This window comes from Glycine soja, chromosome 13, assembly GCF_004193775.1.
Source record: "Glycine soja cultivar W05 chromosome 13, ASM419377v2, whole genome shotgun sequence".
Classification (NCBI taxonomy): Eukaryota; Viridiplantae; Streptophyta; class Magnoliopsida; order Fabales; family Fabaceae; genus Glycine; species Glycine soja.
Genome location: NC_041014.1, coordinates 535956 through 553244, shown reverse-complemented (window position 1 = coordinate 553244; position 17289 = coordinate 535956). Strand labels below are relative to the sequence as shown.

The following is a 17289-nucleotide window of genomic DNA, read 5'->3' as shown; positions in this document are numbered from 1 at the left end:
ATGCTTACGTGGACTGAGGTTTGCCAAACAGACATTTGACTAACGGAGGAAATTAGATTTTAATAGCAGGGACTTATTTGCATAACGGAGGTAAAGTTAGGGACTATTATGAATTAAAATTTAAGTTAGGGACTAATATGCAAATTGGTTACAATCTCAGGGACTAAATTGCCTATTCACTCAATGAAATTTGGATATTAATTAAACAACTAGTGTACAGACACATAAAGAAATATATATAATTGGAAGTTTTATGTAAATGACGTACCTTGACGACAATCCACCTAGCATGAGCCTTTGATTTGGGCTGTGGAGCATCATCAAGACCTTTTAAAGCACTGTTCCAGATGAGTAACAATTAAAAACTGGTGTTGTGCGTTGAGGTATTTCAATGCAAATGTATTGAAAAGAACACTAACCTATTAATAATCCCCTTAAGGTAGTTGTCTGGCCTGTTATGCAATGAACAAACCAGACAACTAGGTGTTCCTTGGGCAGGATGACCACCATCTGCCAGTGTCCACTGTAGTGGAACCTAAAATGGGTTAGTACATTAGTAAACATTAATTAAATTCAGTTATTTTGTGACTTACCCATTTAGGTAGGCTCCAAGATAGACATCGCGTTGTGAACTCTGCATCCAACTCTTTATGTAACTTTCAGACTCAAATTGCGATTGCCCAGACCTCTGAATGGACTGTGGCTCGAGGAATCCATAGATATTTGAATTCCCCGCTCGCATACATGTTTCAATGAGATGCCTGTTTATGTTAAGTCAAAGTTAAATATTTATGAATTGAAAGCAATAACTTAGGTAATTAAAAGTAATATAAAATGACTTACAGAATCCACAACTGTAAGACTGATATGCTGAGACATTGACAACCGTGTGCGATTTCGGAGAGGTCTTCGTGCTTTATGTAAAGGGAGAAATCTGGATTAAAGACCCCAAACACGATGGCATCCCATCTAACCTGATAAGGCCTCAAGAAAAGCTCTGGGATGGTCAATGTCATCAGATAAAGCAGATCATCGACCTCCGGATCGGGCTTTGGAGGTGGTTTTGCCGGAGACACAACTACCTGTTCATGAAACAAAGTTAAATAGCTTAATTTGAGGCACGCTTAATGAATTAATTTAAAAAGAAGAAACATATAGTAAGGACAATAAGTACCTACTGTGATAAAGACTTGACCAGATGTGTCGACTAAGCAAGGATGGTGTGAAGTGCCTGCCCCACTAAGGAAACCTCATCAGTGGGTTCAGGAACTGAAGCATCTGCATCTGTAACCTCCTCCACACTCACCTTTACTTGGCTAGGCAACAAAGGAGTGTTATGAACAATAGTGGATCCCTCATAAACTCTTCCCATGGCAACCAGGCGGGCAGGATCTGCTTCTATGTACAAGCCGCACCTGTCAGAGTCACCCGTCTCAGGATCGTTTCTTGAGGGATCAACACAACTCTCCTTTGTGCTCACTCGAGGATTGGAGGGACCAACCAGAGGGTCAGGAGGCACTGCAAGTCCCTGAGATTGCATCTGCGACTGAAGCTGGGACTGCATCTGGCTGAAGGATGCCATGTCTTGCCGCGTCACTCTCTCTGTGATGGACTCCTCTAGCTAGTCCCTGATTTGCTGGGTCAGCTGCTGCAATTCGTCAGGAGGCAGGGAGGAAGAGCTGCGGGACGTCCATGGAGCCGATCCAAAGGATTGCTTGATGGTGACACCAACTCCAGTAGCACGGACACGTCCAGGGTGCTCTGAACGTCCAATAGCAGCGGCGAGAACATCCTGACGTCCATGGGGGACGAAGGATCCCTGTGTGGCCTGCTCCTCAAAGGAATCTTGCACAGAAAACAAACAGTGGTACATGACATTCACAAAATATTGAAATATAATTGTAATGGTTAGTTGAAAATGACTTACAATCTTCTCAGCGATTTCTTTTGCGGCCTCAGTCGTCATCTCCCCTGTTTTCTTCGTGCGGGCCATCTTCCACTTCACGTGGCGTCTGACTGGGGATGGAGGGTCGATGACCCCATCAACGCTTCTTGACTGTGCAGCTTCATCCAGCTTCTTCTTCGTCTTCTCAGCCAGGAGCTTCTGCTCGAAATAGTCATAACCCCCACGAGACAAAACGTGGGGGGGGCAGTATTCTGCTTCTGGATGGCCTGTGCCTTCTTGCACACATCTTAAAAAAATTAAACAATAATGTTTGGAATTGGTAGAATGAAGTATAACAACATCATGTTTTTTGAAAAAAAACTTAAATGGCAAGGAACATACCTCCCAAGAAGGGTCTCTCCAACTTTGACAAAACTGGACCCACTTTTCCTTGCTGATGCAGTATTTCTCACAGACAGTGTCCTCGACACCGTCCTGATCGACTGCAAGGGCCCATTTCCTTGTGAGGTCTGATTTAAACTGCCTCCATCTCTCCCCCACGGTCTGAAGTAACTTCCTTTTCGTCCTACTGTCAGAAGCCTCTGGGATATCAAATTCCGCCTGACAACATCAAATAAAGTTTATTTGTTACAATAATGTATTTTTTTGGCTATTAATTAAACAAAATCAAATAAGAAAAGAAAGATACTTGAATATCCTCCCAAATTAGGTCCTTCTAAGCAGTAGGGACCTCCTTCCAGTTCTCGTAGGTGACGTCCACCTTATCACGCGCCACAATCCCCAAATATGTTCTTAATTTCTTCCTGTGGGGACCGTCGGCCTTCCCGGTAGCAGGATCAACATGGACCACTGGTCTCTCACCACCAGGTGGTCTAGTGGACAACGATCGTAGACGTGAGGCTTTGCGTGTCCGCTTCATGACAGATGGCGAAGCCGATGCGTCTGAAGGAGGAGGAGGAGGAGGAGGAGGGGAGGCAGGTGGAGAACCCATGATCTTTTATACAATAACATACAACAACATACAAAATAGGATTAATCAAAACAGGATCATAAGTGATTTAGTTGTGCTTTTTAATTGTGATTTGGGGCAACCATGATATAAAAAGTCTATTACATGTAATCAGCAGTCAATGTATGCGTGATGAAATATAAATACTATATCTTCAGAAATACACATGTACATGGCATCCTTAGGACTTCATCCAACTGATGTTTGTCGCCAGTTTCATCATCCACCACCCTTACCTTCTCTGCCTTCTCACGTTTATTGTTGTTAAACCCATATTTATGCCTTCTTCCCTTCATGTCTTGTTTTATCACAACTTTAGCCGAATTTCCCATCTTCAGCACAGTTGAATCTCCTGTCTTATTCTCCAATGACACACTTTGATTGCCTGTATCTCTTTTCTTCATATGTTTTAGTGCTTCAGCTTCAGAATGCATAGAGCAATCTGAACTTTCCAGTCATCACCAAAGGCTTCTGCATCAGCATTGACACTCTCCACCCTCTTTGGTTTATGCTTTTGTGCTGCATTCCGTGCTTCCTCCTTATAATTCTCATATTTATTAGAGGTCTCACTAGAAGAATCAACACCAATCCGTGTCTGTTCCTCCTCTACCAGCTCAATATCTTTCGTTTCAGCTTTGCTTTTGTAAACTACACTGTAATTTACAAAACAAAAGTTGAAAGGAAAGATATTGAGCTGGTAGACGAGGAAGAAGCAGAAATTGGTGCTGATTGTTCTAGTGCAACCTCTAATAAATATGAGATTTATAAGGAGGAAGCACGAAATGCAGCACATAAGCATAAACCAAAGAGGGTGGAGAGTGTCAATGCTGATGTAGAAGCCTTTGGTGATCATTGGAAAATTCAGATTGCTTTATGCATTCTTGATGCAAGCTCCATTGGAGCTTGTAGGCCTAGGATCTTCTTAATCAATGGATTCCTTTGCTTCTTGGAAGATAAAATGGCAGCGGAATGGAGAAGGAAGAGAGAGAGGAGACGCCACTTCAAGGAGAAGATGAGTCTAGAAGAAGCTCACCACCATAGGAGGCCATGGATAAGAGCTTGGAGGAAGAAGGAGATGAATGAAGGGAGAGGGAGAGAAGAGCACGAAATTTTGTGCTCAAAAGGAGCTCTGAAATCTGAAGTTAATATTCAAATGATCAAAGTTTAAAAAAAATACACACACATGACCTCTATTTATAGCCTAAGTGTCACACAAAATTGGAGGGAAATTCAAATTTCATTTGAATTTGAAATTGAATTTGTGGAGCCAAACTTTGGAGCCAAAATTTCACTAATTATGATTAGTGAATTTTAGTTATGGTTCAGCCCACTAATCCAAGATCAATTCCAAGATTCTCCACTAAGTGTGCTTAGGTGTCATGAGGCATGAAAAGCATGAAGGACATGCACAAAGTGTGACTATATGATGTGGCAATGGGGTGTAGTAAGCAAATGCTCACCTCCCCCTCTAAAATTTAATTGGATTGGGCTTCTACCAATTCAATTAAATTTATTTCCAGCCACACACATCAAATATCCACTTAGTGCATGTGAAATTACAAAACTACCCCTAATACAAAAACTGGTCTAGGTGCCCAAAAATACAAGGGCTGAAAAATCCTATATTTCTAGGGTACCCTACCTACAATATGGAGCCCTATATACAAGGACCAAATATAATGACATCCTAGTCTAATATGTACAAAGATAATTGGACCCAACCTTGGCCCATGGGCTCAGAAATCTACCCTAAGGTTCATGAGAACCCTAGGGCCTTCTTCAGCAGCTCTAGCCCAATCTTCTTGGAGCCTCTTGCTCATGGTTCTTGTGATTGGTCCCTTCCTAGGGAGGATTGCATCATCCCCTTCCCCTTGAAGAGGATTTGACCTCAAATCTGTTAGTTCCTCCTCCTCAATATCAGCTCCACCTGCAAAAGGAGTTAAATCAGAAATGTTAAAAGTGGTGCTGACTCCATACTCTTCTGGGAGGTCCAACCTATAGGCATTGTTATTGATCCTCTCCAAAACCTGAAAAGGTCCATCCCCTCTAGGGCTAAGCTTGGATTTCCTTTTAGTAGGGAATCTATCCTTCCTAAGATGGAGCCAAACCCAGTCACCCTCATTAAGAACTAGCTCTTTTCTTCCTCTATTGCCTTTAGTTGAATACACCTTTGTTTGGTTCTCTATTTGGTTCTTAACCCTCTCATGCATCTTCTTTACAAATTCTGACCTAGATTCCCCTTCTTTATGTATAAAAGAAGTGTCTAGTGGGAGGGGAATGAGGTCTAACGGTGTTAGGGGATTGAACCCATAGACAACCTCAAAAGGGGACTGCTTGGTGGTTCTATGAACCCCCCTGTTGTAGGCAAATTCTACATGAGGAAGATACTCATCCCAAGACTTATGGTTGCCTTTCAGAAGAGCCCTTAAAAGGGTGGATAAAGACCTATTCACTACCTCTGTTTGCCCATCAGTTTGTGGATGACAAGTGGTAGAGAAAAGAAGTTTAGTTCCTAACTTAGCCCATAAAGTTTTCCAGAAGTGGCTAAGGAACTTAGCATCTCTATCTGACACAATGGTCCTAGGCAAACCATGGAGTCTCACAACTTCCTTGAAAAAGAGTTTTGAGATGTGGGAAGCATCATCCACCTTGTGGCATGGTATAAAGTGTGCCATCTTGCTAAACCTATCCACCACCACAAAGATAGAGTCTACACCTCTTTGGGTTCTAGGAAGCCCAAGGACAAAGTCCATACTAATGTCTACCCAAGGTGCAGATGGGATGGGTAAGGGTGTGTATAGCCCATGAGGCATCACCCTAGACTTGGCTTGTAAACAAGCCACACACCTAGTGCAATGCTTATGGACATCTTTCTTCATATGGGGCCAATAAAACTTTTCTTTGAGGAAGACAAGGGTCTTGTCTATCCCAAAGTGGCCCATGAGCCCACCCTCATGGCTCTCTTTCACAAGTAATTTCCTAATGGATCCTTGGGGTATGCAAAGCTTTCCCTCTTTGAACAAATACCCCTCAGCCAAATAGAATCCATCTTGGGCCTTTTTCCCACAACTCTCATAAATGGGAGAGAAATGTTCATCTAAAGCATACAAGTCCCTAATATTATCAAATCCTAAAATTTGAGCTCCTAGGGAGCAAAACAATGTGTGTCTCCTAGAGAGGGCATCAGCTACCACATTTGTTTTTCCCTTTTTGTATTTGATAACATATGGAAATTGCTCTAGGTACTCTACCCATTTTGCATGCCTCTTGTTTAACTTGCTTTGCCCTCTAATGTACTTAAGTGATTGATGATCACTATGAATGACAAATTCCTTGGAAACAAGGTAATGTTCCCAAGTTTGGAGGGCTCTTATTAAGGCATAAAGCTCTTTATCATAGGTGGGGTAGTTGAGGGTGGCACTATGAAGTTTTTCACTAAAATAAGCAATAGGGTGCCCACCTTGTAACAATACAGCTCCAACTCCCACTCCAGAGGCATCACATTCTAGCTCAAAAGTTTTAGAAAAGTCAGGAAGAGCTAGAACAGGTGCCTTAGTAAGCTTTTCTTTGAGCAAAGCAAAGGCTTGCTCTTGTTTTTCACCCCAGGTAAATGCCACATTCTTCTTCACCAGCTCATTGAGAGGTGATGCAATTGTAGAGAAATTAGGAACGAACCTTCTATAGAAGCTTGCTAACCCATGGAAGCTCCTAATATCTCCCACACTTTTTGGGGTGGGCCATTCTTGGATGGCCTTGATTTTCTCAGGGTCCACTTGGACCCCATTTCTACCAACTACAAAACCTAAGAAAACTATATTATCTACACAAAAGGTACACTTCTCTATATTTGCATAGAGGGTGTTTTTCCTAAGGACTGAAAGAACTTGTCTGAGATGTCCTAAGTGATCATCTAGCCTCCTACTATACACTAAAATATCATCAAAATAAACAACTACAAATCTACCTATGAAATCCCTTAAGACATGATGCATAAGCCTCATAAAGGTGCTTGGTGCATTAGTGAGCCCAAAAGGCATCACTAGCCATTCATACAAACCAAACTTGGTCTTGAAAGCAGTTTTCCACTCATCACCCTTTTTCATCCTGATTTGGTGATAACCACTTTTAAGATCAATTTTTGAAAAGATATTGGCACCATGCAACTCATCAAGCAAATCATCAAGTCTAGGAATGGGGTGCCTATACTTTACAGTGATGTTGTTGATGGCCCTGCAATCTGTACACATTCTCCACGTACCATCCTTTTTGGGCACCAACAACACTGGCACAACACATGGGCTTAGGCTCTCTTGGACCCAGCCCTTCTCCAACAATTCTTTAACCTGAGACTCTATCTCCTTAGTCTCCTGAGGGTTAGTCCTATAGGCTGGCCTATTAGGAAGGCTTGCTCCTGGGACTAAATCTATTTGGTGTTCTATTCCCCTTAAAGGAGGTAGCCCAGGGGGTATCTCTTTGGGAAATATATCACCAAATTCATGTAAGAGTTCTTGGACCTTTGGGGGTAAGGTCTCAAATGTAGGAATTGTGGCAGTGCTAAGGGATGTTTCCCTTGATAGGAGAAGGTAGAAAGATTGTTTAAGAAGGAGTGCTCTTTTAATATCACCTTTTGTTGCAAAATGATTTTCCTTCTTAACAATCTTCTTGGAGGAATCCTTTCCCTCTTTTTCCTTCCCCCTGGCCTTTGAAGACAAGGCCTTACTATCCTTCTTTTTCTTTTGTTTTTCTAATTTTTCTTCCTCATCCCTCTTATCTTTCATAGTTATTTGATCTTTGGCCACCTGTGAAGGTGTTTGAGGATGCAACACAAATTTAGTGCCAAGATGGGTGAGGGTAATCTCATTAGTTAGGCCATTATAAATTATCTTCCTATCAAATTGCCACGGCCTTCCTAAAAGAATATGTCCTGCCTCCATGGGAACTATATCACAATTAACTTCATCCTTATATGTCCCAATGGAGAAAGGTACCTTCACTTGTTGGTTAACTATCATTTCCCCTTGCTCATTGAGCCATTGAAGTTTATAAGGTTTTGGGTGGGGAATGATAGTGAGGTTCAACTTGGAAACTAATCTTGTGCTACAACAATTGCAACAAGATCCACTATCCACAATGAGAGAACAAGTTTTATCTAAAATTTTGCATCTTGTATGAAAGATGTTCTCTCTTTGGGATTGAGATAGATCACAAGATTGACCTCCAAGGAGCCTTCTAACCATTAAGAGGTCACCTTCTTCATGGGGGTAGACTTCCTCACTAGACTCTTCACCCCTTACTTCATCTTCACTTCCACTAGAGGAAGAGCAAGAAGTAGTCTCCTCTTGACTACTATAAATGTCTTGACCCCTCATGATCATGGTTTTCTTTGTGGGGCATTGAGAGGCAATGTGACCTCTCCCAAGACATTTGAAACATTTAATGTTGCTAGTCCTTTCTTGGGAACTAGTCTTAGGGGTGTATTTCTCTATGGTCTTACCCTTATCTTCCTTGGGTTTTGAAGGTGCAGCCCCTAAAATTCCATGGGCTTGGTCCTTCCTTGGATAAGAGTGAGAGCCATAAGATTTTGAAGAAGGCTTTCTTTTAAGTTGTTGCTCCACTCTTATACAAAGTTGGACTAGCTCATCTAGGTCCCTATATGGAAGGAGTTCAACCTTGTCCCTCACTTCCATATTGAGCCCACTAAGGAACCTAGCTATGCTTGTTCTTTCCTCCTCCCTAAGTCCAGCTCTTAAAAGGAGTAGTTCCATTTGTTGTCTATATTCTTCAACGCTCATACTCCCTTGTCTAAGCCTTTGGAGCTTGTCCATAAGCTCCCTTTCATAGTAGGAGGGAATGTGCCTCTTCCTAAGGGAACTCTTAAGATCATTCCAATACTCTACTGGAGGATCCCCATGAATCCTTTGTTCTTTAACAAGGGAAGTCCACCAATAGAGGGCATACCCTTGAAAGCTAAGGGTAGCCAATGGAACTTTTCTCTCTTCGCTAATATGATGGCAAGCAAAGAGTTGTTCAACCTTCATTTCCCAATCTAAGTAGGCCTCAACATTATCTTTTCCATGGAAATATGGGAGGCTAATGTTAACCTCTTGAGGCCTTCTATCCTTTTCTCTTCTTTGGGAGTGATGTTTAGTATGTGAACTATGACGCCCTCTATAATAGTCGCTAAGTTCTTCACTTAAACTCTTGCAAGAGTCATGACTACTATAGGAGGCATGTTTTTCTCTTTTCATTTCTTTCATTATTTTTCTTCTTTCTTCCTCTCTTATTTTCTCTCTTTCATCTTGACATATTTCTTCCACTTTTTTTTTTACCTTTTTCTTTTCTCTCTTGTTTTTCTTTCCACAACTTAAGGGATCTCAACTCATCTAATATCTTATACAAGGGGTCCTTAGGAGTAGAACCCTCACCATTAACACTAGATGAAGAATGAAGACTCATGTTGGTTCCTAAGTTATGGTTCTTTCTTGTTGGGGGTTTGAAAACAAATGGTAAAAGAAACTATGGTTGAAACTAGCCAAAATAAACACTAAAAGAGGTGTGAAAGATAAGGTAAAAACTAATTGGTAAAAGGCAAGCTATCTAGGTGGTTTGACAATGGAGGGTAAAAGAAATAAGCTATGAAAGTAAGCAAGAAATTAAAGTGCAAGAAATGCAAACTAGGCGGATCCTAAGAGTGTTTGGATGACCTCATTTAAGGTTCCCAACAAAACACTCACTATCCTAAGGGAAAATTGCCTAAAATTATTACACACAAATGGAAGTAGGGTGACCTATTGGAGGCTCCCAACTTACTTCCAATGAAAGGCCTTTTTGTTACAAAATTTGAAAACAAAACAAATTGCCAATTACAAAATTACAAAAAAAAAAGTCCTCAATTGTGGTGGCTATTCTCTCTTGAGTATTTCACTCAATTTGGAGTGCTTCTTAGTCCAATAGCTCTTAAGGTGGTTGGCCCCTTTCTTCTTGACTCAAATTCTTCAAGATATGGCACCAATCCTCCTTTCCAATTCCCTATATGGCAACTCACAAGCAAGGAAACAAAGAGACAAGCAATAACCAAAGACCAAAAAAAAATGAAATGAAAGCTAAACCAATAGAGTTTTAACAAGACAAATTTCCAAAGATTATTCAACAATTAAAGCAATGAAAAGCACAAAAAAGCAAGCTAGGACTCAAAGAGAAACCTAGAATGGCTCTAGAGTAGAGTAGAAAAACTCAAAAAAAAAAAAAGACTCAAGAAACCTCTAGTTTTGGCACTTGTTTTCACAATAATTTTCAATTGAAATTTCAGAACTAGGATTGGTATAAAATAGGCACCAATTATAGAACAAATTTTGAGCCAAAATAGCAAGCACACTTTCCTTTCACTTTTCCTTTTTTTTTTTCTGGACACTGATTTTTCTGCCAACTTGTGTGATTTTTATTATTTTTTCCTTTAATCCAAATCGCTTGGTTCTTTTTCTATAATTTTTTTCCAGATGTCTAGAAAATTCAGTAAAACTTTCAGCTCAAAAATCGTTGTGACCAATTCCCAGTAATTTATACAATTTTGTATGTTCAAGCTGCCAGCACCAGCGATTTCAACCTAGAAATCAAGAGTAGTGTTTATGTTGCTTAAGGCTTGGATAGTTACAATTTGTGTTTGCTTATGCTCAATTATCTTGAATAACACAATTCAAGAGAGCTTAAGACTTATTTGATTCACAAATCCAGCCACAACTCAGCACCACAACTCAACTTCATCATAGGCATCATGTAGGAATCTTAGAAAACAAAAAAGAGTTCAAGAACAAGACTACTTCTAGGAATTGATTTAGAACATGTTATGAACTAAATAACATGCATGAATTAGACTCAAAATTCAAAAGATAGGCTAATAATGACAAGAATACATGAACAAATGTATCTAGAATTCAATCAACAAAATAAAATTCAACACAAACTTAGAACATAATGTGACAATTACTATGACTAAACATGACTCTAAGACAACATGGATTAAGTGATTTACACTTAGATTTTTGTGTTTTTTTTTTTAATCAATATTTTGGAAGAAAATTTAGATCTAAGGTTCAGCACAAGAATATTATGAATGAAAAATGATAGAACCTAAAATCAACACAAAAACAAGATTCAAGAGTAGATCTACAAAATTTGAACCATAGAAATGCAAGAACAAGTGTAGATCTAAGATTTAATCGGTTTATTTTTTTTTTAATCTACTCTAAACAGCACCAAACCACAAGACAATGGAGGATATACATGGAGAATAAGATGAAGAACAAGGAATTAAAGAGAATTCACCGAACAAAAAGATAGAGGAAGCAAAAGAACATCACCTAGATGAAGATGCTCTGATACCACATGATGCAAGCTCCATTGGAGCTTGTAGGCCTAGGATCTTCTTCATCAATGGATTCCTTTGCTTCTTGGAAGATAAAATGGCAGCGGAATGGAGAAGGAAGAGAGAGAGGAGACGCCACTTCAAGGAGAAGATGAGTCTAGAAGAAGCTCACCACCATAGGAGGCCATGGATAAGAGCTTGGAGGAAGAAGGAGATGAATGAAGGGAGAGGGAGAGAAGAGCACGAAATTTTGTGCTCAAAAGGAGCTCTGAAATCTGAAGTTAATATTCAAATGATCAAAGTTTAAAAAAAATACACACACATGACCTCTATTTATAGCCTAAGTGTCACACAAAATTGGAGGGAAATTCAAATTTCACTTGAATTTGAAATTGAATTTGTGGAGCCAAACTTTGGAGCCAAAATTTCACTAATTATGATTAGTGAATTTTAGTTATGGTTCAGCCCACTAATCCAAGATCAATTCCAAGATTCTCCACTAAGTGTGCTTAGGTGTCATGAGGCATGAAAAGCATGAAGGACATGCACAAAGTGTGACTATATGATGTGGCAATGGGGTGTAGTAAGCAAATGCTCACCTCCCCCTCTAAAATTTAATTGGATTGGGCTTCTACCAATTCAATTAAATTTATTTCCAGCCACACACATCAAATATCCACTTAGTGCATGTGAAATTACAAAACTACCCCTAATACAAAAACTGGTCTAGGTGCCCAAAAATACAAGGGCTGAAAAATCCTATATTTCTAGGGTACCCTACCTACAATATGGAGCCCTATATACAAGGACCAAATATAATGACATCCTAGTCTAATATGTACAAAGATAATTGGACCCAACCTTGGCCCATGGGCTCAGAAATCTACCCTAAGGTTCATGAGAACCCTAGGGCCTTCTTCAGCAGCTCTAGCCCAATCTTCTTGGAGCCTCTTGCTCATGGTTCTTGTGATTGGTCCCTTCCTAGGGAGGATTGCATCAATTCTGAAGCTAAAGGACTAGAACATACGAAGAAAAGAGATACAGGCCATCAAAGCGTGTCATTGGAGAATAAGATAGGAGATTCAACTGTGCTGAAGTTACAAGATTCGGCTAAAGTTGTGATAAAACAAGACATGAAGGGAAGAAAATATAAATATGGGTTTAACAACAACAAATGTGAGAAGACAGAGAAGAAAATGGTGGTGGATGATGAAACTGGCGACAAACATGAGCTGCATGAAGTCCTAAGGATACCATCTAAAACAAAATACCGATGCCTCAATCAGAGAAAAATGTAGCTGTCACTTACTTGCTTTGGTGACCTCTGTCTCTGTAGAAAATTACATTAGACGATGCTAATCAATTCTCCTTCATCATGATCATTTCGATTAGCATGAACGTCGTCAGCTTCTTCTTCTCTAACAACGTTAGGAGTGATTTGAGCAGTCAAAGGACTAACATAGGTGTCCATGTATGAATCATCATCTTCTACATTAACACCAATTGTTTTGCCCTGCAGAACCATGCACTACCTTTCATCACAAGGGTCTTGCACGTAAAATACTTGTCTAGCTTGTTCTGCCATGATGAAAGGGTCATTGTGGTAACCAAGTTTCTTTAGGTCTACCAACGTAAATCCTATATCATTGGTGCGCACACCGGTGTTGCTGTTAACCCATTTACATTTGAAAACATATACCGTAAATTTCACATAGTTAAGCTCCTAAATTTCATCAATGAACCCAAAGTAAGGGATGGAAGCTACACAGGGATTGGCGTCATTGACACTTGCAAAGTGTTGGGGTTCAGCCCTTAGGGTGACCCCGCTGTTCTGCATTGTACTTTTGTCATCTTGTGCTTTGTGTAAAATGAATACCTGTTTATGTCGTATCCTTGCCAGGTTATAACATTTCTTTTAGGCCCATCTGCTAGCTTTCTTAATGTTTCTGAAGCATTCTCATCTGCAAAGATTGTATCTTTAAATCAATCATAGAAAGTCTTGTTATGCTTTTTCAACACCTAATTCTTTGACATTTTCGGATTATTCTGTTTGACTAAAGCTTCATGCTTAACTATGTATGACAAAACTTCATTACTGTTGTTCTAGACATACAAGTGAGCTTGTAACAAATCTTCTACACTTGGAGTGATCACATGCAGTCCTCTTGAACCCTTACCACCCACTCTGTCATTATGCCGAGACTCAGGAAGGCCAACAGGTTTAGCCTTCTCTAAGTATTCTGAACAAAATTCAATGGCTTCTTCTGCAATGTACCTCTCAACAATAGATGCTTATGGACGATATAGATTCTTTGTATACCCTTTTAAGATCTTCATGTATCGCTCAACCGGGTACATCCACCGTAGATAAACAGGACCACACCATTTGATTTCTTTGACCAGATGCACAATCAAGTGAATCATGATGTCAAAGAAAGCAGGGGGAAAATACATCTCCAACTGGCACAGTATAATTGCGGCCTCATTTTCCCACTCATCAAACTTGACAGGATCAATGACTTTGCTACATATAGCATGGAAGAAAAAGCACAGGCGAGTTATCGCTAACCTGACTTTGTTTGGCAAGATGTCTCGTATAGCCACAACTAACAATTGTTGCATGAGCACGTGACAATCGTGAGACTTTAACCCTAAAAGCTTAAGCTCCTTCAACTGCACAAGGCTCTTAATATTTGAAGAGTATCCTTGTGGAACCTTCACCCAACGAAGACACCGACAAAAACTTATCTTCTCCTTCTTGGACAAAGTATGGCAGGCTGGGGGCAAGTAAATTTTCTTCCCATCAGACCTTGGATGCAACTGTGATCGTATATCCATATCAGCTAGATCTTGATGGGTATTCAAGCCATCCTTCGTCTTGCCTTGAATGTTAAGGAGCATCCCAATCACACTGTCACAAACATTTTTCTCCACATGCATAACATCAATACAATGTCTAACTTCAAGATCACACCAGTACGGAAGATTAAAGAAAATGGACCTCTTCTTCCATATGCAACTCTGACTTTTATCCTTCTTTTGGGTCTTCCCAAATATAGTATTTAGGTGTTGAACCCGCTGATATACCTGCTCACTAGTCAACGGTATTGACGCAATATCATGCTCTTGACTTCCATTAAAAGCTTTTTTCAGTCGTCTGTAAGGATGATTGGGTGTTAGAAAGCGGTGATGCCTACTGTAGACTATTTTTCTCCCATGTTTAAGTTGTATATAACTTGTGTTTTCTTCACAGATGGGGCATGCATGATGACCCTTAACACTATAACCGCTGAGATTCCCATATGCTGGAAAGTCATTAATGGTACAAAAAAGCATTGCACGCATTTCAAAGGTCTCCTTGCGAAACGCATCAAACACTACAACCCCCTCGTCCCACAACTTTCTCAGATCTTCAACCAACGGACTTAGATAAACATCAATGTCATTTCCTGGCTATCTTGGGCTCGATATCATCATAGACAACATCATGTATTTTCACTTCATGCACAACCAAGGAGACAAATTGTAAATTACTAGCAGAACTGACCATGAACTGTGTTGAGTGCTTAAGGTGCCATATGGATTTATTCCATCACTGGCTAGTCCAAGTCTAAGATTTCTTGGCTCTTTCCCAAAATCCGGATACAAACCATCAATCTTCTTCCACTGTGAGCAATCAGCCGGATGACAGACCATTCCATCAGAAATCCTTCCATTTGCATGCCATGTAAGGTCTTTTGCGTCATTCTCATTGGAAAAAAGATGCTTAAACCTTGGAATGATTGGAAGATACCACAAAACCTTCGCTGGGGGGCCCTTGTTGGAGTTTTCATCAGAACTGCTTTCTTCTTCATCCTTCACTTTGTACCGTGAAGTCCCACAGATAGGGCATTTGGACATTTCTTGGAATTCATGCCTGTACAGTATGCAATCATTGGGGCAAACAAGAATCTTGTGATACTCCATACCCATCGGACACAATATCTTTTTCGCCTTATAGTAACTTTTAGGCAACGTGTTGTCCTCTGGAAGCAGATTGTGCACTACCTCAAGCAGTGAGGTGAAACTTTTGTCACTCCACCCATACCTGACCTTCACATTAACCAGACTTAACACAACAGACAAAAGGGTTAAGGAATTCTTGCACCCTGCATACAAAGGCTTCTTAGAATCACTCTGCAATCCTTCATACACAGGGGCGTGTGCTTGCTGGAAAGATTCTTGTCCAAGGTCACGAATCATGTCCTCTAACTGATCTCCCATTTCTACATCAAACGGTTCAGATTGGGACCCACTCTGCATGTCTGTGACTTCACCATGCCATATCCATGTCGTGTAATTCTTCTTAATCCCATCACATAATAGATGGTCTCGTATGTCATCGAGTAATTTTCGTCTTCCATTCAAACAGTTGATGCAAGGACAATAATATTTTCCTTCTTCATTCGGTCGACCTCTTTCTGAAGCAAATTGCAAGAACTGTTCGATGCCATCCTCATATTCTGGGCTCATGCGACTTTCATTCATCCAACTTGGATCCATCTAAGCAATTCCATGCATAAAAATCTCACTTTTTATTTATAGGTGTGACCCTATCCCATTTAGGAAAACTGTCTTTTATGTTAGCTTCAAACGTCAGGGTTACCATTATTTACAAAAATTTGACTAAATTTCGGCAGCATTTCAAATTGGTCTCCAAGTACACGACATGACATCGCTGAAATGAATTTCCCGATAATCAAGTATACACTCAGAGAACAATTTGAAATGCATTGAACCGAAATTTAATCAAATTAATGAAAATAGTAATAACCTTCATGAATGAATCTAACATAAAAATACCAGTCTCCCCAAATTGTCCAAACGGACAATTCAAGACTAAATACAATGACTAATGCAAACTATCTGCAAGAGTCATTGCATTCAGTCTCAAACGGGAATCTAAGGTTCACTCAACATGAACAACAGTTGTTTATATAGCAAATTACACTGATCACATACAAGAACATACAAAAGGTAAAATTCAATTACAGACAAATATAGACATCAGCAGTTGATTATGTAACTAATTTAAAATGATGGGTTTGAAGGGTGCTTATGCTTTATTATTGTAGTTGGGTATATGTGTGTGTGTGGGTGTGTTTGTGGTTCCTTCAGGTTTGGCACTGCACAAACTCTTGTGTCAAGGTTCCTTTAGGTTTCTTCTTTTTTCGAGGACGAGGGTGAGAGCCCTGTCGAGTCTGATGAAACAAAAGTCCAAACTTGGAGCAACCAACACTACAGGAACGAACCTGTGGTTGTTGTTGTTGCTTCACAGTTGCAAAAGTATTCTAGTTTTGATGACCAGAGTGGGGAGAAGCCTCTGCTTTTGCCCATTCGAAGCTTGAAATCTCGCTTATCTGAAGAAGATATTGATGTTCAATCTCTGAACATGTCAATGAGTTCTAAAAGATTTTCAAGCTATTCGAATAGAAAAGCAGAAGTTGAAGCTGTTGATGTTGATGTTGATGCTGATGTTCAATATCTAAATAGGTCAACAACCTTCAAAAGTTTTTCAATCAATTCAAATAGAAATGCAGAAGTTGAAGCTGATGGTGTTGATACAGATGTTCAATCTCTAAATAGGTCAACAATTTCTCAAGGATTTTCAAGCAATTCCAATAGAAGAGCTGAAGTTATAATGTTGTCTTCAAACACTTATGTTATAATGTTGTCTTCAAACGCAGAGGATTCGGTGAGGAAGAAGGGCTTCTACAAGTCTTGTCCTCCACCACCTCCGCCACCACCACCAACAATGTTTCAGAAATCAATGTTCATGAAGCCAAGGTTTGATGGTTCATCCAACTAAGCACCTTCCTTTAATAAGGAGTTGAAGAGAAGCTTCACAAGTGAGAGAACCACACCAGTGGGAAAGAAAAGTCATGAAGAAAATAAATCCATGCAAGGCACATTGTTTAGAAGTAACAAGTTCATGGGGCATGCAAGCGTGCCTCTTGTGTCACAGCTAGCTGA

The 17289-nt window shown here is 40.0% G+C and overlaps 1 protein-coding gene across 1 annotated transcript; it reads left to right on the top strand.

Annotated features, from left to right (window-relative positions):
- Positions 1-17125, top strand: LOC114382652. The gene is made up of 2 exons (XM_028342212.1): positions 1-18; positions 16475-17125. The coding sequence occupies exons 1-2, from the start codon at positions 1-3 to the stop codon at positions 17123-17125; spliced, it is 669 nt and encodes a 222-aa protein (XP_028198013.1).
- Positions 17126-17289: the final 164 nt, after the last annotated feature.